We start from the raw sequence: 27,219 nt of genomic DNA on the forward strand, positions 1-27,219 counted from the left end.
AGGAACATATATACCAGGAGGGTGACAGCATATACTAGGAGGCGTCCAGGAGAGTAATATACCAGGAAGGGGACAGTATAAACCAGGAAGGGCCCAGGAGAGGAACATATATACCAGGAGGGGGACAGTATATACAGGAGAGGCCCAGGAGGGGAACAGTATATACCAGGAGGGGACAGTATATACCAGGATGGGGACATATTTACTTGGATGGGGGTCATTATAGGATGGGGAGCATGTATACAAGGATGGGGATAGATATACCAGGAGGTGGACAAAAGCAAAAGCTAAACACTTCCTGATGAAGAAGTGTGGTAAAACTTGAAAAGTGTTGAATAAAACCACCTTCGCTCAATTTTCCTGGATTTATGTAATATCTTCAGCAGTGCTGCAATAGTTCCACATCAGCTTTGTTCCTGACTTGCCTCAGGATGCGGGACATATATACCAGGATGGGGGATACATACCAGGATGGGGACATATATACCAAGATGGGGAACATATATACCAGGACAGGAGATATATACCAGGACGAGGGACATATTTACCAGGAAGGAGCCAAGGATGGGGTACATTAGAACAGGATGGGGGACATTACTTCATAATGGGGGGAGGGCAACTTGTATGTCTTGATAGGATTTAGAACACTAATTGTATACATACATATACATGCATCTGACCAACATGTGGGGATGGGGGGCCCAGATCCAAATTTTACACCGGGGCCCATCAAACTCTAGTTACGTGACCGTCTGTTGGGTGCAGCCTCATTGGGACCACCACATGCTCCCCTTGATCATGTCATGATATGTAGAACCCAATCATGATTGATACTTCTTGGACCATCACCTCTCATTTTACTAAATTCTAACCGTCTTGTTTTGGTTGAACCTCAATGAAATCACATAATGCAACTAGAAATCTCATAATTTCCCATTGTTGCATTGAAAGCTTAGAATAACTACGTCCTTCGATCAATATGTCCATGCCACTATCTGAGGATGTTCAATCAGATCACATCGCTTTGTGCCGCTCATTGACCTACCTTCATTTATTGTGTGGAGCCTTAGTGAGACTTTACAGTCATTTTGCTCCTGACTGGAATCCGAACAAGAAATCGGAATTGTGCTCTTCACCATCATCCTGTGTTCCCTCCCATCTTCTGAAATGGTGAAAGATTCTGGAAGAAGCTATTGGAAGGAAATAAGTATGATGAGTCTACATTGTATTTTCTTGTTGAACGAGTTTACCGACTGGAGACGATCCAACAACGAGTCCAGTCATGGTTGATGTTCCCACCACAAATGCCCACTGCCCATAGACATTGCCCAACTTGTGACTTTAAATGACCCCATATTGGCTATAAATTTGCCAGTTAGGGGTATTTTATTGGCCTGTTGAGAACATATGTCCATGTGCACAGAATGATGGGCAGTAATTCCCCCTAGCATAAGAAGAATTCAGTTGACTTGCTGTGACTTGACCATGAGAGGTCACCATGACCAGAAGAAGGAATCTGATCCCAAGCAAGTGCTCTGCCGAAGAACAAAGGCTATACGGGGCAGTGTATTTTCTGTAATAACGGGTCATAAAATATTACTTTACAGTTTACCTTAATGCCGGCAAAAAACTCTTCGCTCTCTAGAATGAGACTGTGAACATCTGGTTCTTCTAAGTTAAAGCTGGAGACGCTGCAGTATATCTGTGTGATAAAACGTGATGACAGAATGAGGTGGGACATGAACCTGTAGTCGAACATCAAAGAACTCAGCGCATCTTATGACGCCTCAACTCCATATAAGAACAAAGGGAATGTTTAGGGTGATAGTTAAAAACCAAGAGAAGATCTTGAGATGTAATGAGGTGAGCTTTTTATAAAGAAGAGAAACATGAAAAGTTTTGAAACTTTGATGTTGATCTTTCGAGAAGACCTTGAAAGGCAATAAAAAGTAACATTTTGACCAAATAAAGACGAGGAACTCAAAAAACCCTTGGGCTGTTTTCCCATGTCCAGTGACGGTTATTACACTAGTAGATTTATTTTTCACTTGACACTTGGCCAATTCTTAACTTACTTGCTCAATAACAAATAGAGAGAAAGTCCTGGACTGGTTGTAACCACCGAATGGGACCCAAACTGGATGGGACCAACTAAATCACTTTACTTCATGATTCTCGCACAATCTCACTCTATGGTTTGCATGTTCTAGATTTTGTAAGACCCTGTTTAATCTTAGCACAGGTGGACCAAACTTAATTGGTTCAGTGCTGATCTTCACTATGTTCAGCAGACCTAAGACAAGAGAACCAGGAGATCTCCTCTTTGTTAAAACTGGAAGGATTGGAAAAGGAGATGGGGAATGGACATTGTCTACAAAGTTCAGAAGACCCAAGACAAGAGAACCAGGAGATCTACTCTTTGATAAAAAACTGGAAACTGGAAGGATTGGAAAAGGAGATGGGAAATGAACATTGTCTACAAAGTTCAGAAGACCCAAGACAAGAGAACCAGGAGATCTCCTCTTTGATAAAAAACTGGAAACTGGAAGGAAGGATTGGAAAAGATGGGAAATGAACATTGTCTACAAAGTTCAGAAGACCCAAGACAAGAGAACCAGGAGATCTCCTCTTTGATAAAAAACTGGAAACTGGAAGGAAGGATTGGAAAAGGAGATGGGAAATGAACATTGTCTACAAAGTTCAGAAGACCCAAGACAAGAGAACCAGATTTCCTCTTTGGTAAATAAACTGGAAGGATTGGAAAAGGAGATGGGATTGGACAATGTCTACAAAGTTAAGAAGACCCAAGACAAGAGAACCAGGAGATCTCCTCTTTGGTAAAACTTGAAGGATTGCAAAAGGAGATGGGGAGTGGACATTTTCTACAAAGTTCAGAAGACCCAAGACAAGAGAACCAGGAGATTTTCTCTTTGGTAAAACTTGAAGGATTGGAAAAGGAGATGGGGAGTGGGACTTGTCTACAAAGTTCAGAAGACCCAAGACAAGAGAACCAGGAGATCTCCTCTTTGATAAAACTGGAAGGCTTGGAAAAGGAGATGGGGAACGGACATTGTCTACGAAGTAAAAAAACAAATTGAGAAAGAGGAAATTCTTAAACTAATTGAGATAAAACTATAAAGAACGAAGTCACGTCAAGGGAAACATTTCTTACTCGGTCTCCAAGTCTGACATTTATACCATCCAACTCTATAATTGAAAATAGCTGCACCACAGCTTCTTGCCGAAGTTCTTCCTTCTTGCCATCGCTGGATAATCTTGACCACCTTATGATAAATCCCAGAGAGCTGTTTGTCGAGGGAGACTCAAAGGCACACTTTAGGTGGACACCATTGCCGACCCTTTCCACCATTATTTCCGGAGTGGAAGGAGATTCCGGTAGTAGACTTTGTGAATTTGATTCGCCTATCGAATGAGAATGTAAAAAATATTATTCCAAAAATAAATTCTATAAAAGATCCCATCAAGATAAGTGAATGTAAACATTCCTCACACGTACTTGTGCAGACACCATTGACTTCTATGTCTCCATCGTCACATTGGGATTTAGATTCCAGAACTACTGGAAGGAAAAGAGTCATGGAAGTCAAGTAACTGAAGTTTTTACAAAAGTCTTACAAATTATCCTTAGCATCGATGAGTGATTGGTGCGTCTTTAATCAATGGGATTCCACCGGACTTTGCTGGTTATTTCGGCTATGTTGGCTTCTGTCCTTGTAATCAATCATGTTCTCCACTCAGCCAATGATCTTACATCTTTTTACAAAACTTTTCAAGACGTCTCCAATGCTGCACCCAAGACGTGAAATCTACAGCACCAGACAACTAGACTTGTGTCTACTATTCCTAGGGGTACTTTACACGTTGCGACATCGCATCCGAAATATCCTCGCGGTCACGTCGTTAGTGACGCACATCCGGCGCCGGTAATGACATTGCAACATGTAAATCCTTTGTGTGACGATCAACTATCTCAAATGCGTGGAAAATCGGTGATCTGTGTAGCGTCGGTCATTTTCATAATGTCGGGTCGACTGAAGGTACGATGTTGTTTGTCGTTCCTGCAGCAGCATACATCGCTGTGTGTAAACCCGCAGGAGCGACAAACATCTCCTTACCTGCGTCCCGACGGCAATGTGGAAGGTAGAAGGTGGGTGGGATGTTATGTCCCGCTCATCTCCGCCTCTCCGCTTCTATTGGCCGGCCGATTAGTAACGTCGCCGTGACGTCGGTGTGACGCTGAACGCACCTCCCCCTTGAAGGAGGGATTGCTCGGCGGTCACAGCGACGTCGCCGAGCAGGTATGTGCGTGTGAAGCTGCCGTAGCGATAATGTTCGCTACGACAGCAATCACCACATATCGCATGTGCGACGGGGGCGGGTGCTATCGCGCTCGGCATCACTAGCCGATGCTAGCGATGTCGCAACGTGTAAAGTACCCCTTAGTCTTGCTGTAACAACTCATATATTCAAGGATGACTATGTCACATAACAATTGTCAATGCACAGCCACACCTAGCTGCAAAGACCTCCACTCCATTCTGTCTACAACAGGGTACCCACAACGCATACCTGGCTGGGTGATTAGTCGTTTCTTACAACTGGGGACTTAATCCTTTCAAAGAGGGGGTTGTGCAAAATGTTTTTTATTGTTACAAAAAAACATACATCATGAGAAAAAGAATTCCAACCACCATTGTCTTCCCATGGAAGAGCAACACTCTACTCCTTCAAGATGCAACTCTACCCAACTAGGATTTATGAAGGATCATGACCAATGGAAGAGGTTGATGAAGAAGATCAAAGAGGTTGTCCGTTACTTTTACATTGATGGTTTATCATTTTGTCCCTATAATTAGGGTTGCACACAGGTTGATTTGGGGACCTACTCAGATATGTTTTGCCCCAATCTCCTCGAGTCGTGAACTCAGGGCCAAGGACACATCAACATCTTTATGTTTTGCTTTCCATCAGTAGAAGCACTTACCCTCCGCACAGTAGCCCATACACCCTTGGGTAGGCTGCAACAAATATACCATATAGTCTCCACAATTTCTGACGGTCACCGGGATGCGGAAAAGGCAACAATCTTTGGTGCTGCTGAAGAAGAACTGCCAGGTGGCACAAGCTGTGAGCGGCCTCACCTCCCCCGGAGCTGGCAGCGACTCCGAATCCCTCAGGGACAACCATACAGGAGCTTGTGTCCCACAGTGATTCATCTGCCAAGGAAAAACAAGAGAGCGGCATCAGTGTACTGGATATATTATGTTACATAGAGCTGATGCTCTTATTTTTTTGCAATGCCTGTGTTTATGTCTGACTGCTGGCCGTTCACCACCGCTGCATCAAGGAGTCTATAATTAGTATTCTTTGGGCTAAAACTGAGTTAACTGAGAATCCTTCAGTGAGCTCATTCTGAAATCTGATGGAAAAGTAAGTAATTCTTGTATCTGTCTTATTTTAGCTCCTCTCAGCTCATTTATGACCACAGACTACATCAGTCATGGCAGGGGAGAAAGGCTTTACCAGCCGTATAAGACAACACACAGGAAAGGGGAAGGAATACCCTATACAGGTTCTTCACCTGTCGCCGAGCTGGAATACCTGGGGCCCTATCTTCCCCTGGCAAATGGGCCCTAAGTAAGGATGGAGGGTGTGAGAGCTAAGTCAACACCACTATCACTAAAGGAGGTCACAAGTGAACAATACAGGGGAAATACAACTGCAATCACCAGAGCCCTGGTAGATTGCAAAACACAAACACTTATCTGAGCAGCAGCAACCACAGAAGCCTCTGGAGCAACAGAAGATGACCTCTCCACAGCTCAGCAATGAACAAACAATAAACCGCACCCAAATATCCCCAGAGTGAGGTTTATAAAGGAAGTCAGAGGCTGGCAACTGAGAGGAAAAACTGACAGATTCCCATTATCATAGAGTCCGCTGCTGCACAAACAGTGAAATGTCAGATAACAACACGCGTTGAAAATCTCTGGGATTTTCTAGCACTCTCTGCCACTGGATTGTCAGCCAGCCGTGATACCTCCTTTTCAGGCCGTGACACATCTGTGACAACAACAAAGTGGAATATGAAGGGAACAAAAAACCTATATGAGCCAAACGGTGCAAAATGTTTCATAAAACCCAATTGCAAAAATATTTTTTCATCCTAAATACATGCATTTACCTATTGTCCATAGAGGTGGAAAACCTCTTTAATAATTCGCTCCTTCAGTACATCTATACGTATCATTATAAAAGAAATTGAAGGAACTAATAGAGATGAGTGGATGATTCTATGTGAATCAATTAGTGTCACATTTTTTAGAAACTGTAGACAATTTAGGATTGGTTTTATGTGAATTCCCTAAAAAGGCAACTGTTATTTTACACTTTACTGAAGACTACTTCACCCACAAAAGACTTATATGACCTTAGGTACGACTGTGAAGGCTTTCCCATAATGCCTTGCAGTTATCCGATCACATGGTACAGTGTTATGATCTGGTAACCATGGAAGATTACAAAAAACTTCCATTGGTGAAAAAACACGAAGAAAACAGGAGTAGTTGGAATCTGGGCTACCGCAATCCCTTAACTATCAGGCCACACTAGAAGTAGCCGTGGAGCGTTCCTAAAAACCTAGACGCCTTGTCACAGCCGGAGAAACTACCTATGCCTCACAGAAAGAAATGAGGAAATCTACCTTGCCTCAGAGTAGTCCCCAAAGGAGTAGGTAGCCCCCCACATACAAAGATTATGGTGATGTAGGAAAACACAATACACAGATAGGAAAAATAGATTTAGCAAAGGCGAGGTCCAACTAACTTGATATAAAGGAAAGGAACTGATTGTGGTCAGTACAAAATCCCTGTAAAAAATACAAAACTCCTGTGAGTAAAAATGGCCCTGGAGGTCAAACGACCTAACCCCCACTATATCAGGTACTCTTGTAAATAATGGGAGAACAAAATACCAAAAAGAACACAAAAATACAAAAGAGCAAATAATCAAGTTAGATGGAGAAAATCCCTTTTCCTGCAGGAGAGCAAGCACAGGGGAAACCCCCATGCTCACAACACAAGAGAAAACAAACTTCACCTGCAAGAAAACAGATACAAAGCAAAACAAGGAAAAACAACCACCCTAAGGTGTTAACCAGGACGCAAGGAAAAAAAAAACTGAGAACTTGCAGAAGTCTTGCTCAGGTAAAAAGCGAAGGACAAAGCTCCAACCAGGAACAGAGACTGAGGAATATACAATTCTAACTGGTGTCAGCAAGGCAAAAAGTGCTCTCCTATATAGACCAGACTAGTCTGCAATAGGACTTCCCCAATTCCCAATTAACACCAACACCTGTCAGAGTCACAGGCTCAGATTCAGCTCCACTACCATTCCTGGCCACCAGAGGGAACTTCAAAACAGCACTCACACAAACAAAATTGACAACAGCACAGTATAGCCAATCAGGAGAGACTATCATAGCCTGTGTAAAAGCTGAGGCAGGGAATGCAGCAGCCTCTCTGTAGTGAATCTGGGTATTGAGAAGGAGTCACAGCGCAATAATAGAGATAGGAAGAGAAAATACTGAAGAAACTGTCCTGATAGTGTGTGACCACTCAGCAGGGAGAAACTATTTGAATTTGCAGGAAATCGATATGGAGCAAATCTGTAAAATTTAACAAATAGGATGAATTTGAATTTCAGAAGATTCACTCATCTCTGAGAACTAAGAAACCTGAAAATTAAACCTCTGCATTTTGGGACTTAGGTTACTTATTCACCTACATAGAGCTGCTGCAGCTCACTGAGTATAGCCAGGAATGCTGCTCTGAAGGTAAACTGCTGCAGGGACAACACAATGGCTATCGCCTCCTGACCTTTGTGCATTGTATTAATACAGAATGAGTCTGAATTTATGACATGGATTTTGTGTAATTACAGTGGCTGATTTTGTGTGATTAATAAAGCAGAATAGATGCAGATATCAGTAAAATAATAATAATAATAATAATAATAATAATAATAATAATAATAATAATAATAAAAATAAAACATTAAATAAAGAAAAAGTGATTTACTAGAATGTCAGTCAGATATGAATCTACCAGATGTAATGTGCTGGTAAAAGGGTTGTCCAGGACGAAAACAATAATGATCTTTCCATAGTAAATCTGTGGGATTCCAACACCCAGCACTCCCCATCGGTCACCGAACATCTGCTCCACACAATACATGGCTTCCAGAGAAGATATAAGCTGCACTGGAAACTATCCAACTATCCCATATTCATTGTATAAGAGATTGATACTTTAGTTCAGGACAAGTTACAGTATGTTACAAAGAGGGCAGTATTATAGCAGTTATATTCTTGTATATAGGGGCAGTATTATAGTAGTTATATTCTTGTACATAGGGGCAGTATTATAGTAGTTATATTCTTGTACATAGGAGCAGTATTATAGTAGTTATATTCTTGTACATAGGAGTAGTATTATAGCAGTTATATTCTTGTATATAGGGGCAGTATTATAGTAGTTATATTCTTGTACATAGGAGCAGTATTATAGTAGTTATATTCTTGTATATAGCGGCAGTATTATAGTAGTTATATTCTTGTACATAGGGGCAGTATTATAGTAGTTATATTCTTGTATATAGGGGCAGTATTATAGTAGTTATATTCTTGTACATAGGGGCAGTATTATAGCAGTTATATTCTTGTATATAGGGGCAGTATTATAGTAGTTATATTCTTGTACATAGGGGCAGTATTATAGTAGTTATATTCTTGTACAAAGGAGCAGTATTATAGTAGTTATATTCTTGTACATAGGAGTAGTATTATAGGAGTTATATTCTTGTATATAGGGGCAGTATTATAGTAGTTATATTCTTGTACATAGGAGCTGTATTATAGTAGTTATATTCTTGTATATAGCGGCAGTATTATAGTAGTTATATTCTTGTACATTGGAGCAGTATTATAGTAGATATATTCTTGTACATAGGGGTAGTATTATAGTAGTTATGTTCTTGTACATAGGGGGCAGTATTATAGTAGTTATATTCTTGTACATAGGGGCAGTATTATAGTAGTTATATTCTTGTATATAGCAGCAGTATTATAGTAGTTATATTCTTGTACATAGAGGCAGTATTATGGTAGTTATATTCTTGTATATAGCAGCAGTATTATAGTAGTTATATTCTTGTACATAGGAGCAGTATTATAGTAGATATATTCTTGTACATAGGGGCAGTATTATAGTAGTTATGTTCTTGTACATAGAGGGCAGTATTATAGTAGTTATATTCTTGTACATAGGGGCAGTATTATAGTAGTTATGTTCTTGTACATAGGGGGCAGTATTATAGTAGTTATATTCTTGTATATAGGGGGCAGTATTATAGTAGTTATATTCTTGTACATAGGAGCAGTATTATAGTAGTTATATCCTTGTACATAGGGACAGTATTATAGTAGTTATATTCTTGTACATAGGGGGCAGTATTATAGTAGTTATATTCTTGTCCATAGGGGCAGTATTATAGTAGTTATAGTCTTGTACATAGGGGCAGTATTATAGTAGTTATATTCTTCTACATAGAGGCAGTATTAAAGTAGTTATATTCTTGTACATAGGGGACAGTATTAAAGTAGTTATATTCTTGTACATAGGGGACAGTATTATAGTAGTTATATTCTTGTACATAGAGGCAGTATTAAAGTAGTTATATTCTTGTACATAGGGGACAGTATTAAAGTAGTTATATTCTTGTACATAGGAGCAGTATTATAGTAGTTATATTCTTGTACATAGGAGCAGTATTATAGTAGTTATATTCTTGTACATAGGGGCAGTATTATAGTAGTTATATTCTTGTACATAGGGGCAGTATTATAGTAGTTATATTCTTGTACATAGAGGCAGTATTAAAGTAGTTATATTCTTGTACATAGGGGACAGTATTATAGTAGTTATATTCTTGTACATAGGGGCAGTATTATAGTAGTTATATTCTTGTACATAGGGGCAGTATTATAGTAGTTATATTCTTGTACATAGGGGCAGTATTATAGTAGTTATATTCTTGTACATAGAGGACAGTATTATAGTAGTTATATTCTTGTACATAGGGGCAGTATTATAGTGGTTATATTCTTGTACATATGGGCAGTATTATAGTAGTTATATTCTTGTACATAGGGGACAGTATTAAAGTAGTTATATTCTTGTACATAGGGGACAGTAATATAGTAGTTATATTCTTGTACATAGAGGCAGTATTATAGTAGTTATATTCTTGTACATAGGAGACAGTATTAAAGTAGTTATATTCTTGTACATAGGAGCAGTATTATAGTAGTTATATTCTTGTACATAGGAGCAGTATTATAGTAGTTATATTTGTCACAAACCACCGGGGGGGGTCACTCAGAAATCCCCCGCGCTGGCTACCAGTACGTCACAATCGGGGGGTAACAAGTGGGGGTCACCCCTCCTTTATACCTCCCGACCGACAGACAGAGCACGTGACGCGCTCTCTAGCGCCCCTCTTATAGTCAGGCCAATTATGGAATTGCCCGACAATAAGCAAGGAGGCCGCTATACTACTTATGCCGATTATTGAAGGGTCCCCGGTGAGAGTAGGGTATATATTCCCCCGACCTCCGCGGGCGGAATATATAATATCTTCCCGAATCTCACTGGCCTCCCCACAATAATCCTTGGCACAACTCGCTGCCCCCAACCGCTTCACGGTAACTATTAGCCGAACACACAGACGTGGGATTCAAGATCGAGATAACAGAACAGCCCAGGATTAATTATATAATTTAATCGCCTAAAGCACACTAGAAACTACAATATATACAATAGGGAATCTACAGAATATACAGTTATGTCAGAGTACAGTTACAATCAAAGCATGGGTTACAAACAGGTATGCAAATTCAATCAGTTACCTTGTGCGTCTGGCCACAGGGGGGCGCTGTAGACCAGGTTTCTAGGAACTCCCACAGATGTTTCCTGCACGTGCCCCCAGCGAGAAGAACCCTGGAAAATGGCCGAAGCAGGGTTATCAACCTGGGCAAATCCAGGTCTCCTCCTACCTTAGTGACCTCACGGGGAAGCACTGCCACTCCCCCTGCATGGATCAGAATTATCCAGAAAAGGGGATTTTGGCCATAACTGTGCCTGGGAGCGTCGTAGACGGACGTCAACGCTCTCATTGTGACAGTTATGAATTTAGCTACAGAACGAGGGGACTCATGACCTGTCTACGAGTTCCCCATTGGCTGATATCACGCCTGGGGCATTTCCCAATGTCCTGTTCCCATAAAAAGGGGGTGCCGGCATCGTCCACATGCGGAGACACCATTTTTATGGTTGCCATATTTATCGGAAATATGGCTTGCGAGATATGAACCATTTTTTACTGGAGTCGTTCTGTCTGGCTATTTCCATAGCCTTGCTAACTAGCTAGCAGCTCCTACTACAGGGTGACGGCAGGGAGTCATCCTGTGTCCTTTGTCCTAAAGCCACCTCATTTCCATATCACAGGACATGGCCATGGAGTTTGTTGCTAAACCAGTTGTGTGAAGGAAAGGGGGGTTGACACCAGGAGAGGGCTTCCTGACATACTTGAATGTCATGATTTATCGTCATATCTCCGGATTTACCTCACACCTCCCCCCTTTTGAGGGCGCTAGGGGGCAGCACACTCCGGTGTTCCCCCGTGCGCCCGTCCGCGACCTCTCCTTGTCGGGACAGCCCGTCTGCGTTACCGTGGTCACGGCCCCTTTTGTGGCGAATGGTGAAGTTGTATTGCTGGAGCGCAAGGCTCCATCGCAACAATCGCCCATTCGTCCCAGAGACGGTGTGCAACCAGCTGAGGGGATTGTGGTCCGTCTCCACGATGAAGTGGCGCCCGTATAGATAGGGTTGCAGACGCTGCAGGGCCCACACTATGGCCAGGCACTCCTTCTCCATCGTGGAATAGGCAACTTCCCTTGGTAACAGCTTCCTGCTCAGGTACAAGACTGGGTGCTCTTGGCTCGCAGAGTCCACCTGGCTGAGCACCGCACCGAGGCCGAAGTCACTGGCGTCGGTCTGTACTACAAACGGCCGCGTGAAGTCGGCTGCCTGTAGCACGGGCGGGCTGGACAGGGCGTCCTTTAGGGCCCGGAAGGCTGTCTCGCAGTCCATTGTCCAATCGACTGCAGAGGGCAGCTTCTTCTTGGTGAGGTCCGTCAAGGGCTTTGCCAGGCTACTATAGCGTGGAACAAACCTCCTATAGTACCCAGCGGTCCCCAAGAAGGACATCACCTGCTTCTTGGTCCTGGGGGTGGGCCAGGATGCGATGGCCTCCACTTTCTCAGGCTCGGGCTTCAGCGTTCCCCCACCTACCCGGTGACCGAGGTACTGGACCTCGCTCATGGCCAGCTGACACTTTCCCGGCTTGATGGTCAAACCTGCCCGGTGGATCCGCCTGAGCACCTGTGCTAGATGCTCTAGGTGGTCCTCCCAGGTGGGACTGAAGACGGCAATGTCATCCAGGTACGCGGCCGCGTACCCTTCAAGTCCCTTGAGCAGGGTGTTGACCATCCGCTGGAAAGTGGCAGGGGCATTCCTCATCCCGAATGGCATCACCGTGGACTCGTACAGTCCAAATGGGGTAATAAAGGCAGAGCGTTCCCTGGCCTTGCGAGTCAGGGGGATCTGCCAATATCCCCGGCTCAGGTCCATGATGGTCAGGTACTGAGCCCCGGCCAACTGATCGAGCAGGTCATCGATGCGTGGCATTGGGTACGCATCGGCGACCGTGACAGCATTGAGCCCCCTGTAGTCCACGCAGAACCGAGTGGTTCGGTCCTTCTTAGGGACGAGGACTACAGGCGAGGCCCAAGCGCTGTTGGATGCCTGGATCACCCCCAGCTTCAGCATCTCGTCAATCTCCTGGCGCATGTGTTGCTGCACTTCCAGGGAGACCCGATATGCTGAACGCCGGATCGGGGGATGATCCCCAGTGTCCACGTGATGGACAGCCAAGTCAGTCCTTCCGGGCTGGTTGGTAAACAACCCCCGGAAGGGGAGGAGGGTGGCCCACAGCTGGGACCGTTGGTCCTCCAAGAGCTGGTGGCCAACCTCCACATCCTCAATGGATCCGCCTGCCCTAACCTGGGCTAGCATATCCAAGAGGGTTTCCGCTTCTCCCTCCTCGGGCAGGTTGCACACGGGGAGCGCACATGCCTCCCGCTCATGATGTGCCTTCATCATGTTCACATGGAAGGGCTTCCGCCTTCCACGGGCAGGGTCCAGGGTGACCAGGTACGTCACAGGGTTGAGCTGCTGGTACACGAGGTATGGGCCTTCCCAGGCTGCCTGAAGCTTGTCCTGTGGTACGGGGACCAGTACCCACACCTCTTGACCCACTTGGTAGGTCCTCTCACAAGCGTTCTGGTCGTACCAACGCTTCTGATCAGCCTGGGCTTGAGCCATATTGTCGTGTACCAGTTGCGTCAAGGCCTGCATTTTGTCCCGGAAGCGCATGACATACTCGATAACCGACACTCCAGGGGTGGCCAAATCCCCTTCCCAAGCCTCTTTCACCAGAGCCAGGGGGCCCCGCACACGTCGCCCGTACAGGAGCTCAAACGGTGAGAATCCTGTTGAGGCCTGTGGAACCTCCCGGTAAGCAAATAACAGGTGTGGGAGATACCGCTCCCAGTCACGCCCATGGGAGTCGACCAACATCTTAAGCATCTGCTTTAAGGTGCCATTGAACCGCTCGCACAGGCCATTAGTCTGTGGATGGTACGGGCTGGCCACCAGATGTCGCACCTGGACTTGCTTACAGAGGGTCTCCATCAGCTGGGACATGAATTGGGTCCCCCGGTCGGTGAGCATTTCCTGGGGAAAACCCACTCGGGAGAAAATCTCCAGCAATGCGGTGGCCACCTTGTCAGCCCGAATGGACGACAAGGCCACTGCTTCTGGGTACCGGGTGGCATAGTCAACTACCGTCAGTATGAAGCGTTTCCCGGAGCTGCTGGGGATGGCCAGCGGGCCGACCAGATCCACAGCCACCCTCCTGAAAGGCTCATCGATGATTGGCAGAGATACTAGTGGGGCTTTGGGGTGTGGCCCCGCCTTCCCCACTCTCTGACAGGTTTCACACGAACGGCAGTAGGCAGCCACATCGGCCCCCATTTTTGGCCAGTAGAAATGCTGGTTTAACCTGGCCTTGGTCTTAGCGATCCCTAGGTGTCCGGCCATCGGAATCTCATGTGCGATCCGCAACAACTCCGTCCGGAACGGATAGGGTACCACCAACTGTCGGTCCCTGGGCCACGCCTCCGGTGAACCCTGCTGGACCGTGGCCCGGTACAGCCGTCCTTGGTCCCAGACCACTCGCTCCGGGTCCGAGGGAGGCTGTGCCGCCTGCTCCTTTAGAGCTTTCAGGCTGTCGTCAGCTTCTAACGCTGCCTGAAACCCCTGACTAGATGTGGCCAGAATCGACGAGACTGTCACATCTTCGGTCAGTACCCCGGGACCTGTGTCCTGGCCTCCACCTGACTCGGCTGCCACTTGGTCAGAAGGGGAAGAGCTATCGGACCTCCGGGAGGCCCCTTGGCTTCCAGCACTCCCACTGCGGGTGACAGCGGCCACAGCCGCTGCGACCGTGGGTCGTGCCTGCTCCTCCTCCGTTCCTGACCAAGTCGCCGGTTCAGGCAGACCTACCTGGCTTCCTGACACCCCGGTTGTGGGGGAACCCTGCACCGAGATCTTACCTGGGAGCACTTCCGCTCCTGGACCGGCCCCAATCTCACCTGCCTGTTCCCCCCCTGCAGCAACAGAACCCCGCTGTGAAATCTCTGGGGACCCCACATTTGCTGTGGTAGCCCCCACCCCACACACTGGTCCTCCCCCTGCAGCACCCTGCTCTCTGCTTATCCCTGCAGAGGGCAGCAGATCCCAGCTCACAGGCTGATTACTTGTAGAGGCATTGTCACACCTTTCTCTGACCCCCTCCCCTGTCACAGCTGCAGCTGTGTGTGTGTCTATGGTGTCTGTGCAAGCAGAAATATCAGAGTTCACTCCCTCCTCCCTTACATCATTCATAGATAACACATTAACATTGTCAGGAGTCATGTCAGCACTGGCTGAAGGTTCAGCCTTTGGGGCGGGGCCAAACTGGGAGGTTATTTGCCCCAAATCTGTCCCAAGTAGCACGTTTGCAGGGATCCGATCAGTTACCCCCACCTCCCTCACCCCTCGCCCTGCGCCCCAGTCCACATAAATGTCAGCAACAGGCAGCGCCGGGTCAATGCCTCCAATCCCGGAGACAGCGAGGGTTTTTCCAGGGATCAAGTCTTGGGGGGACACCATCTCAGGCCGCACCAGAGTCACCTCCGAGGCGCTGTCTCGCAGTCCTATGGTCACAGACCGGCCGACGGTGACAGGTTGGAAGCTGTCCAGGGACCTACCACCACCCCCACCCACACAATACACCTTGGGCGGCCCTTGGGACGGGGACGGAGCCGGGGCCTTGGGACGCTGAGGGCACATGGCCTTGAAGTGTCCAGGTAGGTTGCACTGGTGGCACCGTCTTGGTTCTGCCACGGGCCTGGAGAGGGGAGTTGAGGGGGACACCCCCTGCAGTCTAGGGGCAGGTGGGGCAGTCGCAGAGTTCATCTTACCCCCTCTCCAGGTGCTGCTGGTGGCTGCTCTCCTGGCTTCAGGAGCCCGATTGTTGGTGTAGTCATCGGCCAGGGCAGCTGTAGCCGTGGACCCCTTTGGCTTCTGGTCTCGGATGAACTGGCGGAGATCCTCAGGGCAGTTCCACAAGAGTTGCTCCGTGATGAACAAGTCCAGGATCTCCGGTCCGGTGGAAAGCTGCAGGCCTTGGGTCCAGTGGTCGGCAGCTCGGGCAAGTGCCCGCCGGTGGTCAGCCCAGGAGTCCTTTGGTCCCTTCTGCAGCGTCCGGAACTTCTTGCGGTAGGACTCCGGGGTGAGGTTGTACTGTTGGATCAGGGCCCGCTTGATGGTGTCGTAGCCCTGATCCGCCTCAGCAGGCAAGTCCCCAAGGATATCCAGGGCCTTACCCCTTAAACGGGGGGTCAGGTATTTGGCCCACTGGTCCTTGTTCAGATGATGCTGCAAGCAAGTCCGTTCAAAAGCAGTCAAGAAAGAGTCCAAGTCTCCATCCTTCTCCAGCACTGGGAAGTCCTCAACACGGACCTTTGGAAGTTTGGTGTCTTGAAGGTCACGTGTGGCTGATGAGGGCCGGAGCTGAGCTAGCTGCAGCTGGTAGTCACGCTCTGCCTGGCGCTCTTCACGCGCTGCCTGCCGCTCTGCCCTGCGCTCTGCCATGAGTATCTCGTAGGTATCCCGGTCTCCAGCCTGGAGAAGGGCCATAGCCATTTGAAGAAGGCTATCCGAGCCTCCCAGGCTCGGTGGAATGGCACGTGGTGATCTGCGGCCCGCTGCGGAGCCTGGTGCTTCACTGTCCATTGCAGAGCGGAGGGCTGGCATCTGGCTCGTTGAGGAACCTTGGGCGAGCTCCTCCTCATCTTGTCCAGCAGTCCCAGGTTGTGCGATGTCCTCTGCAGAGCTGTTCTCTGGCGTCGGGCTCCTGGAGGGCTCGTGGACAACCTCCTCATCGTCTCTGGCCTGAGCATCGGCCATTTGCATAGCTCTGCTCCTGGTGCCATCAGCCATTCTTGCAGACTTTTGGTCACTGACACAGAACTGACACCTGATGCCTCCACACACCTTACAGTATCTGCACTCTGACACTCTAGTGTTGAGCTAGTCTGAAGACCCCAGCAGCCACAGCTGCTGCAGGCAGTCTTTAGTGTCTGGGAGTATGGGTCTCACACTCACACACACTATTATCTCGATCCCACCGCTTGCCACCAATATGTCACAAACCACCGGGGGGGGTCACTCAGAAATCCCCCGCGCTGGCTACCAGTACGTCACAATCGGGGGGTAACAAGTGGGGGTCACCCCTCCTTTATACCTCCCGACCGACAGACAGAGCACGTGACGCGCTCTCTAGCGCCCCTCTTATAGTCAGGCCAATTATGGAATTGCCCGACAATAAGCAAGGAGGCCGCTATACTACTTATGCCGATTATTGAAGGGTCCCCGGTGAGAGTAGGGTATATATTCCCCCGACCTCCGCGGGCGGAATATATAATATCTTCCCGAATCTCACTGGCCTCCCCACAATAATCCTTGGCACAACTCGCTGCCCCCAACCGCTTCACGGTAACTATTAGCCGAACACACAGACGTGGGATTCAAGATCGAGATAACAGAACAGCCCAGGATTAATTATATAATTTAATCGCCTAAAGCACACTAGAAACTACAATATATACAATAGGGAATCTACAGAATATACAGTTATGTCAGAGTACAGTTACAATCAAAGCATGGGTTACAAACAGGTATGCAAATTCAATCAGTTACCTTGTGCGTCTGGCCACAGGGGGGCGCTGTAGACCAGGTTTCTAGGAACTCCCACAGATGTTTCCTGCACGTGCCCCCAGCGAGAAGAACCCTGGAAAATGGCCGAAGCAGGGTTATCAACCTGGGCAAATCCAGGTCTCCTCCTACCTTAGTGACCTCACGGGGAAGCACTGCCACTCCCCCTGCATGGATCAGAATTATCCAGAAAAGGGGATTTTGGCCATAACTGTGCCTGGGAGCGTCGTAGACGGACGTCAACGCTCTCATTGTGACAGTTATGAATTTAGCTACAGAACGAGGGGACTCATGACCTGTCTACGAGTTCCCCATTGGCTGATATCACGCCTGGGGCATTTCCCAATGTCCTGTTCCCATAAAAAGGGGGTGCCGGCATCGTCCACATGCGGAGACACCATTTTTATGGTTGCCATATTTATCGGAAATATGGCTTGCGAGATATGAACCATTTTTTACTGGAGTCGTTCTGTCTGGCTATTTCCATAGCCTTGCTAACTAGCTAGCAGCTCCTACTACAGGGTGACGGCAGGGAGTCATCCTGTGTCCTTTGTCCTAAAGCCACCTCATTTCCATATCACAGGACATGGCCATGGAGTTTGTTGCTAAACCAGTTGTGTGAAGGAAAGGGGGGTTGACACCAGGAGAGGGCTTCCTGACATACTTGAATGTCATGATTTATCGTCATATCTCCGGATTTACCTCACAATATTCTTGTACATAGGGGCAGTATTATAGTAGTTATATTCTTGTACATAGGAGCAGTATTATAGTAGTTATATTCTTCTACATAGGGGGCAGTATTATAGTAGTTATATTCTTGTACATAGGGGGCAGTATTATAGTAGTTATATTCTTGTACATAGGGGCAATATTATAGTAGTTATATTCTTGTACATAGGGGGCAGTATTATAGTAGTTATATTCTTGTACATAGGGGCAGTATTATAGTAGTTATATTCTTGTACATAGGGGCAGTATTATAGTAGTTTTATTCTTGTATATAGGGGGCAGTATTATAGTAGTTATATTCTTGTACATAGGGGGCAGTATTATAGTAGTTATATTCTTGTACATAGGGGCAGTATTATAGTAGTTATATTCTTGTACATAGGGGGCAGTATTATAGTAGTTATATTCTTGTACATAGGAGCAGTATTATAGTAGTTATAGTCTTGTACATAGAGACAGTATTATAGTAGTTATATTCTTGTACATAGGAGCAGTATTATAGTAGTTATATTCTTGTACATAGGGGCAGTATTATAGTAGTTATATTCTTGTATATAGGGGCAGTATTATAGTAGTTATATTCTTGTACATAGAGGCAGTATTATAGTAGTTATATTCTTGTATATAGGGGCAGTATTATAGTAGTTATATTCTTGTACATAGGGGCAATTTTTATTAGAAAAAACAAACAAATACATGAATAAGAAACAAAATCTCACATTAATACAAGTCACAAATCACTGAGGTTACACAGACACCGGCACTAAATAATCAGATCAAACACAGAAATAAATAACGAGTCCACACCTGTGCGGGGGAATGAAGCATCAATGAAACTCAGCAATCACCATACAATATACAGAAGGAGCAGAGTGATACTCATGATCCCGAGTCAGGGACATTCTGTCCACCGCCGGTGTCCATGGCAGATTCTACCTGAGGGTCTACAGAGAGGGGCCTCCGCTTTGGCGGGGGATGTTCCTCTATGTCCCTGTCACATTCAAGTGTCCCCAATTCCCTCTCAAAATCATCATCATGGGACAAAGCCCCATACTTGTTGGACACGACCATCGCACCCACAGAGCTCTGGACCTTCTTACTAGCCCTGTCACATGCAGCCTCAGGTCTACGGGAGGACGCGTCCTTCTTCTTCCTTTTATTCTGACTAATGTTCCAGTCATCAGATACAGATGCTGAAGGGGGGGCCACCTGAGACTGCCGGACCTGAGGGACGACCTCCATGTTCCCCTCCTCACCCTCCTGCCCTGGTACTGGTATTAGCTGAGCGGACACCCGGGGGACATCGGAGTTGGGCAGTACCTCTCCTGATGGTAAAACCTCCTCCTGGGCCACTGCCACCACCTCCTGAGCCTCTGCCACCACCTCCTGAGCCTCTGCCCCTGCCATCACATCCTCATCAGGGAACTCTCTGCAGATGTTGTGCCAGGCGTCTGGACAGTCCCTGTGAGGATGGCCCATCTTACCACAGAGGTTGCACCTGACGTCCCGGCAGTCTGCAGCGACATGACCGATTGCCCCACACAGGCTGCACTTCACCACGGTACAGGCATTGGCCAGATGACCAGTCTTACCACATTTGAAGCACTTTCGGGGCTGCCCGGGGTAGTAACATCTCCCCTTCTCCCTCCCAATGAAGAAGGAGTTGGGCAGGTGGGCAGTGATGTTATTATATTGCCTCAGCTTCACCTGTACCTTCCACCCCATAGTCCAGATACCGTCCTCATCTCTGACCTTGGAGAGTCCAGAGACGAGGTCACAATGTCTCCGGAGCCACACCTCGATGTCCTGTGGGGGAACGGCCTCATTCCAGAAGGTGACATTCACTGTGACAGTATCTGGCCTGGAAATGGGAACCAACAAAAACTCATTCCAGTCCTCGGTGTCCCGGAACTTGGGGTAATCGGCCCAGAACCTGTCCAGGGCAGACATGAGCTTAAAGCTGACCTCATAGCCCTGCCCGTCCTGCAGATTAGAGACCGCCAGGATCTCACGCGGTACAAACCCCATCTGGTGGCACAGCAGCTCCCTCACCACAAACCTGCGCTGCGGCAGAACCTCCTTGGGACCTATGTACTTAAAACGCACAACATTAATACGCTTGAAAGTCTGGCCGGTATACTGGGCGCCGGAGGTGAAGGATGGTGCGCCGCGGCTCCAGGCATTCCTGGGGGGCACCTGCCGGGACACCCTGGGCTGACGGACAGGACGAGGGTCTGTAGCAGGGGGGGCTGGTACACCTTGCGGGTTAGACAGCAAAGGGGGAAAATCACATATGTCATGCACATCAACATGAGCAGCATCATCATCATCATCACATTGTGCAATGTCCATCACAGACTGTGAATCCCCTCCAGCCCCCGACCCCACAGGCACAACAACACCATCCCCAGGCTGTGCACCGGCCTCAGCAGCACAGACAGTCACACATGGAAGGTCCTGCTCCTGTGCGGGGCACTCTGGGACTTGTAGTGCCTCCACAGTCTGAGGTGTAAGCTCCTGTAGCTGCAGTTGTGTCCCATCCAGAAAACAGAATCTGGCCGCCTGTATCACCGGTCGCGTCTGCTGTTGGGGGGTCTCGTCCCGAGCGGCCTCTGACTGCACATCAGGGGTCTCCACAGCACAGTCCTGCCTATGGGAGGCCAAACATTCCTGGGTCATATAGGTCTCCTTCAGGGGCCCCATACTCTCCAGCACAGTGTCCATGTCCTGCACCACACTCGCCAGCTCCAAACCCTTTTTGTTCAGTCTCTGGTCACACACAGAGGTCAGGATTAGTGGCCTTCAGATTATAGAGACAGTCTATCTCCGCCTGCAGCATGCCTTTCATCGGCCGTAACTCACCCAGTCTTCTGACTAGTCCAGGCATCTCATCCGCTAGCTGCGGCTCGGGCACACACACTGTATCCACAGCTTCAGGCTTGACCACAGGTGCAGGGACCTTGAATACAGGCTTGTTACAGGCCTCCACCACAGATGTCTGCATGGTGGTCTTGCTGGACCCAGGCACTGGGACTTGCTTACCGCTGGCACCGGACTGCGACCTGGTGCGGCCTGAGCTCGCCATGCCGGACACCACATGCTGCTGCTGGAGATTTTCTTGCAGGGTCTGCTTCTCCAAAGATGTCCTCTGTCTGCGGGCCGGAGAGCTGAGCTGCACAGCTGATGGTGATGGAGGCTGAACTCCTGGCTGGAGCTGTGCACTGACCGGGGCTTCTCTGGAGGAATCACAAGACTTAACACTTTGCTGCATTTCTTTAGGGACATATTCCGGCTTCTTTGCTGCACTTGGAGTTGGTTTTCCTCCCAAAACATTACACACCGATTCCTTAGATTCTCCTTTCTTGCTGGAGCTTTGTGCTACAGTCACAGGTCTCACAGCGACTCTGGGGGTGGTATTCCCAATGGAAGAGGCCTGGGAGCCGTGTCCCAGTGTAGGCCGGGAAGCCTGGGCCTTGCCTGGGGAGCTTCCCCGCCCAGGGGGGCCCCGCCCTGGGCTTGCTCCAGACATCAGGAGAACTGCTCACACACAACCTCACAGCTTGGGGGCAGTATTATAGTAGTTATATTCTTGTACATAGGGGCAGTATTATAGTAGTTATATTCTTGTACATAGAGGCAGTATTATAGTAGTTATATTCTTGTACATAGGGGCAGTATTATAGTAGTTATATTCTTGTACATAGGGGCAGTATTATAGTAGTTATATTCTTGTACATAGAGGCAGTATTAAAGTAGTTATATTCTTGTACATAGGGGACAGTATTATAGTAGTTATATTCTTGTACATAGGGGCAGTATTATAGTAGTTATATTCTTGTACATAGGGGCAGTATTATAGTAGTTATATTCTTGTACATAGGGGCAGTATTATAGTAGTTATATTCTTGTACATAGAGGACAGTATTATAGTAGTTATATTCTTGTACATAGGGGCAGTATTATAGTGGTTATATTCTTGTACATATGGGCAGTATTATAGTAGTTATATTCTTGTACATAGGGGACAGTATTAAAGTAGTTATATTCTTGTACATAGGGGACAGTAATATAGTAGTTATATTCTTGTACATAGAGGCAGTATTATAGTAGTTATATTCTTGTACATAGGAGACAGTATTAAAGTAGTTATATTCTTGTACATAGGAGCAGTATTATAGTAGTTATATTCTTGTACATAGGAGCAGTATTATAGTAGTTATATTCTTGTACATAGGGGCAGTATTATAGTAGTTATATTCTTGTACATAGGAGCAGTATTATAGTAGTTATATTCTTCTACATAGGGGGCAGTATTATAGTAGTTATATTCTTGTACATAGGGGGCAGTATTATAGTAGTTATATTCTTGTACATAGGGGCAATATTATAGTAGTTATATTCTTGTACATAGGGGGCAGTATTATAGTAGTTATATTCTTGTACATAGGGGCAGTATTATAGTAGTTATATTCTTGTACATAGGGGCAGTATTATAGTAGTTTTATTCTTGTATATAGGGGGCAGTATTATAGTAGTTATATTCTTGTACATAGGGGGCAGTATTATAGTAGTTATATTCTTGTACATAGGGGCAGTATTATAGTAGTTATATTCTTGTACATAGGGGCAGTATTATAGTAGTTATATTCTTGTACATAGGGGGCAGTATTATAGTAGTTATATTCTTGTACATAGGAGCAGTATTATAGTAGTTATAGTCTTGTACATAGAGACAGTATTATAGTAGTTATATTCTTGTACATAGGAGCAGTATTATAGTAGTTATATTCTTGTACATAGGGGCAGTATTATAGTAGTTATATTCTTGTATATAGGGGCAGTATTATAGTAGTTATATTCTTGTACATAGAGGCAGTATTATAGTAGTTATATTCTTGTATATAGGGGCAGTATTATAGTAGTTATATTCTTGTACATAGGAGCAGTATTATAGTAGTTATATTCTTGTACATAGGAGCAGTATTATAGTAGTTATATTCTTGTACATAGGAGCAGTATTATAGTAGTTATCTTCTTGTACATAGGGGGCAGTATTATAGTAGTTATATTCTTGTACATAGAGGCAGTATTATAGTAGTTATATTCTTGTACATAGGGGCAGTATTATAGTAGTTATATTCTTGTACATAGGAGCAGTATTATAGTAGTTATATTCTTCTACATAGGGGGCAGTATTATAGTAGTTATATTCTTGTACATAGGGGGCAGTATTATAGTAGTTATATTCTTGTACATAGGGGCAATATTATAGTAGTTATATTCTTGTACATAGGGGGCAGTATTATAGTAGTTATATTCTTGTACATAGGGGCAGTATTATAGTAGTTATATTCTTGTACATAGGGGCAGTATTATAGTAGTTTTATTCTTGTATATAGGGGGCAGTATTATAGTAGTTATATTCTTGTACATAGGGGGCAGTATTATAGTAGTTATATTCTTGTACATAGGGGCAGTATTATAGTAGTTATATTCTTGTACATAGGGGCAGTATTATAGTAGTTATATTCTTGTACATAGGGGGCAGTATTATAGTAGTTATATTCTTGTACATAGGAGCAGTATTATAGTAGTTATATTCTTGTACATAGAGACAGTATTATAGTAGTTATATTCTTGTACATAGGAGCAGTATTATAGTAGTTATATTCTTGTACATAGGGGCAGTATTATAGTAGTTATATTCTTGTATATAGGGGCAGTATTATAGTAGTTATATTCTTGTACATAGAGGCAGTATTATAGTAGTTATATTCTTGTATATAGGGGCAGTATTATAGTAGTTATATTCTTGTACATAGGAGCAGTATTATAGTAGTTATATTCTTGTATATAGGGGCAGTATTATAGTAGTTATATTCTTGTACATAGGAGCAGTATTATAGTAGTTATATTCTTGTACATAGGAGCAGTATTATAGTAGTTATCTTCTTGTACATAGGGGGCAGTATTATAGTAGTTATATTCTTGTACATAGAGGCAGTATTATAGTAGTTATATTCTTGTACATAGGGGCAGTATTATAGTAGTTATATTCTTGTACATAGGAGCAGTATTATAGTAGTTATATTCTTCTACATAGGGGGCAGTATTATAGTAGTTATATTCTTGTACATAGGGGGCAGTATTATAGTAGTTATATTCTTGTACATAGGGGCAATATTATAGTAGTTATATTCTTGTACATAGGGGGCAGTATTATAGTAGTTATATTCTTGTACATAGGGGCAGTATTATAGTAGTTATATTCTTGTACATAGGGGCAGTATTATAGTAGTTTTATTCTTGTATATAGGGGGCAGTATTATAGTAGTTATATTCTTGTACATAGGGGGCAGTATTATAGTAGTTATATTCTTGTACATAGGGGCAGTATTATAGTAGTTATATTCTTGTACATAGGGGCAGTATTATAGTAGTTATATTCTTGTACATAGGGGGCAGTATTATAGTAGTTATATTCTTGTACATAGGAGCAGTATTATAGTAGTTATATTCTTGTACATAGAGACAGTATTATAGTAGTTATATTCTTGTACATAGGAGCAGTATTATAGTAGTTATATTCTTGTACATAGGGGCAGTATTATAGTAGTTATATTCTTGTATATAGGGGCAGTATTATAGTAGTTATATTCTTGTACATAGAGGCAGTATTATAGTAGTTATATTCTTGTATATAGGGGCAGTATTATAGTAGTTATATTCTTGTACATAGGAGCAGTATTATAGTAGTTATATTCTTGTACATAGGAGCAGTATTATAGTAGTTATATTCTTGTACATAGGAGCAGTATTATAGTAGTTATCTTCTTGTACATAGGGGGCAGTATTATAGTAGTTATATTCTTGTACATAGAGGCAGTATTATAGTAGTTATATTCTTGTACATAGGGGCAGTATTATAGTAGTTATATTCTTGTACATAGGAGCAGTATTATAGTAGTTATATTCTTGTACATAGGGGCAGTATTATAGTAGTTATATTCTTGTACATAGCGCAGTATTATAGTAGTTATATTCTTGTATATAGGGGCAGTATTATAGTAGTTTATTTGTGGATTGTTTTCTTTTATCTGTGAGAAATCTCTACCTATGGATAATGAAGATTGTCAGTACCAATACCTCCACGCACTTGGTTGGCATCTCCGCAGGTTTATCATAGATCATAAATCTGTACCATCCGGCTGTGAGGGAATGGTCACATATCAGGTCATGAATGGCAGATTGCTGGAGTCTGCTGGAATCAAAGTCCAGACTTCTGTAGGGATTCTGGAGGATCTTGTGTCCGGCGGGTGAACACTCTGGAGCTGTAGGGACATATGATGAAGCACGTTTATTGTAGCTGGAATGGGAGATGTATATTAACAATAACATGAAATAAAGCAATGCGGTTATTATCAAATTGGATCAAAGATTTAACTACCTCCGTTTTCTTCCCCCGTCTAAAATAAAAACATAAAAACTGTAAAAAAAACAAACATATTTAGTTTTGTTATGTCCATAAAAGTGCAATTTATTAAAATATACAATCATTTAAACCATTCATTAAACACTGAAAAGAAAAAAGTTAAAACTGCAAAATTGTCATTTTTCATTTGTGGCACTTCCTCACAAATTATAAAAAAAATTATAAAAATAAAAAGTATTCAAATGTGGTAATTATTCCAAATTTTTTATTAATAAAAACTAAAATCCCCCCCAAAAACCTCACATAAGCTCCATAAACAGAAAAATAAAAAAGATGCGGGTCTCTTAGAATGACGACAAAAAAAATGTTCTTATAATAAAATAATATTTTTAAAAAAATTAAATGAAAGTTTAGACTGTTCTGACCGGGTGTCACAATGTGACTGCAGATGTCATGCTGGATACTAGAGGACAAACAGAGAGTGGCGCAACACAGAGGGAAAACCAGGGTTGCAATATAATGGAAGGTGCTGGTGCTAGAGGGGAGCGGGGTCAGCTCCTAACACTCACCTGACGCTGATCCCTGCAGGCCCTAGCATCCCCAAACGGGTCCTTCCCCCATGCGCATCACATGCCTAGCCCCTGAACTCACCCTGCCTAGTGTGAAGGCCAGCAAGATGCTATGCTCACCACTGCAAAATGAGGGAGGTAAGACAAAGAGGAGGGAAAGACACAACAAATAACACTCCAGAGCTTCTCCAGCAGGAAACTTCTCAGCTGCAATAGAAATGAACACCAAAGCTTTTCCAGAGAAAGCCCCCATTCAAAGTGGACAGCATAGGTATGAGCCATAGCATAGGACTGCAATAAAATAACAGGAGGGAGGTAAGACAAACAGGAGGGGAAAGGCACAACAAATAACACTCCAGAGCTTCTCCAGCAGGAAACTTCTCAGCTGCAATAGAAATGAACACCAAAGCTTTACCAGAGACAGCCTCCTTTCATAGTGGACAGCATAAGTATGAGCTATAGCATAGGACTGCAATGAGATAACAGAGGGAGGTAAGACAAACAGGAGGGGAAAGGCACAACAAATAACACTCCAGAGCTTCTCCAGCAGGAAACTTCTCAGCTGCAATAGAAATGAACACCAAAGCTTTCCCAGAGACAGCATCCTTTCAAAGTAGACAGCTTAGGTTTGAGCTATAGCATAGGACTGCAATAGGATAACAGGAGGGAGGTAAGACAAACCTGGAGGGTAAAAATATAACAAATAAAACTCCAGAGCTTCTCCAGCAGGAAACGTCTCAGCTGCAATAGAAATGAACACCAAAGCTTTTCCAGAGACAGGCTGTAACAGCGTGTCCCTCCCCCACCTGTGCTCATGGTGTAATAGTCTGTCCCTCCTTGACTGTCCTGTATGTACCGCTTCTGGTGGGAGATTGTTTGTTCTTTTCAGCATGGGACTCCTCCAATCCACAATATCTAGAATTCTTTCATGTATCAAATGTCCAGGGGGAGGTGGACCCTTCTGCCC

At 44.9% G+C, this 27,219-nt stretch overlaps 1 protein-coding gene across 3 annotated transcripts in view; it reads right to left on the reverse strand.

Annotated features, from left to right (window-relative positions):
- Nucleotides 1–27,219, reverse strand: part of VWDE (von Willebrand factor D and EGF domains) — a 162,383-nt gene that overhangs the window by 109,937 nt on the left and 25,227 nt on the right. For 2 of the 3 annotated variants that reach the window (XM_075315714.1, XM_075315713.1), the window contains exons 2-7: nt 25,398–25,582; nt 5,006–5,237; nt 3,518–3,580; nt 3,173–3,423; nt 1,613–1,702; nt 1,046–1,190 (exon numbers count right to left, since the gene is read on the reverse strand). In XM_075315714.1, coding sequence (XP_075171829.1) covers nt 1,046–1,190; nt 1,613–1,702; nt 3,173–3,423; nt 3,518–3,580; nt 5,006–5,237; nt 25,398–25,582 — 966 coding nt within the window. The remainder of the gene's footprint in view (nt 1–1,045; nt 1,191–1,612; nt 1,703–3,172; nt 3,424–3,517; nt 3,581–5,005; nt 5,238–25,397; nt 25,583–27,219) is intronic. The other variant, XM_075315715.1, reaches the window with a different exon arrangement.

This window comes from Anomaloglossus baeobatrachus, chromosome 6 (assembly GCF_048569485.1).
Source record: "Anomaloglossus baeobatrachus isolate aAnoBae1 chromosome 6, aAnoBae1.hap1, whole genome shotgun sequence".
In the NCBI taxonomy this organism is placed as follows: domain Eukaryota; kingdom Metazoa; phylum Chordata; class Amphibia; order Anura; family Aromobatidae; genus Anomaloglossus; species Anomaloglossus baeobatrachus.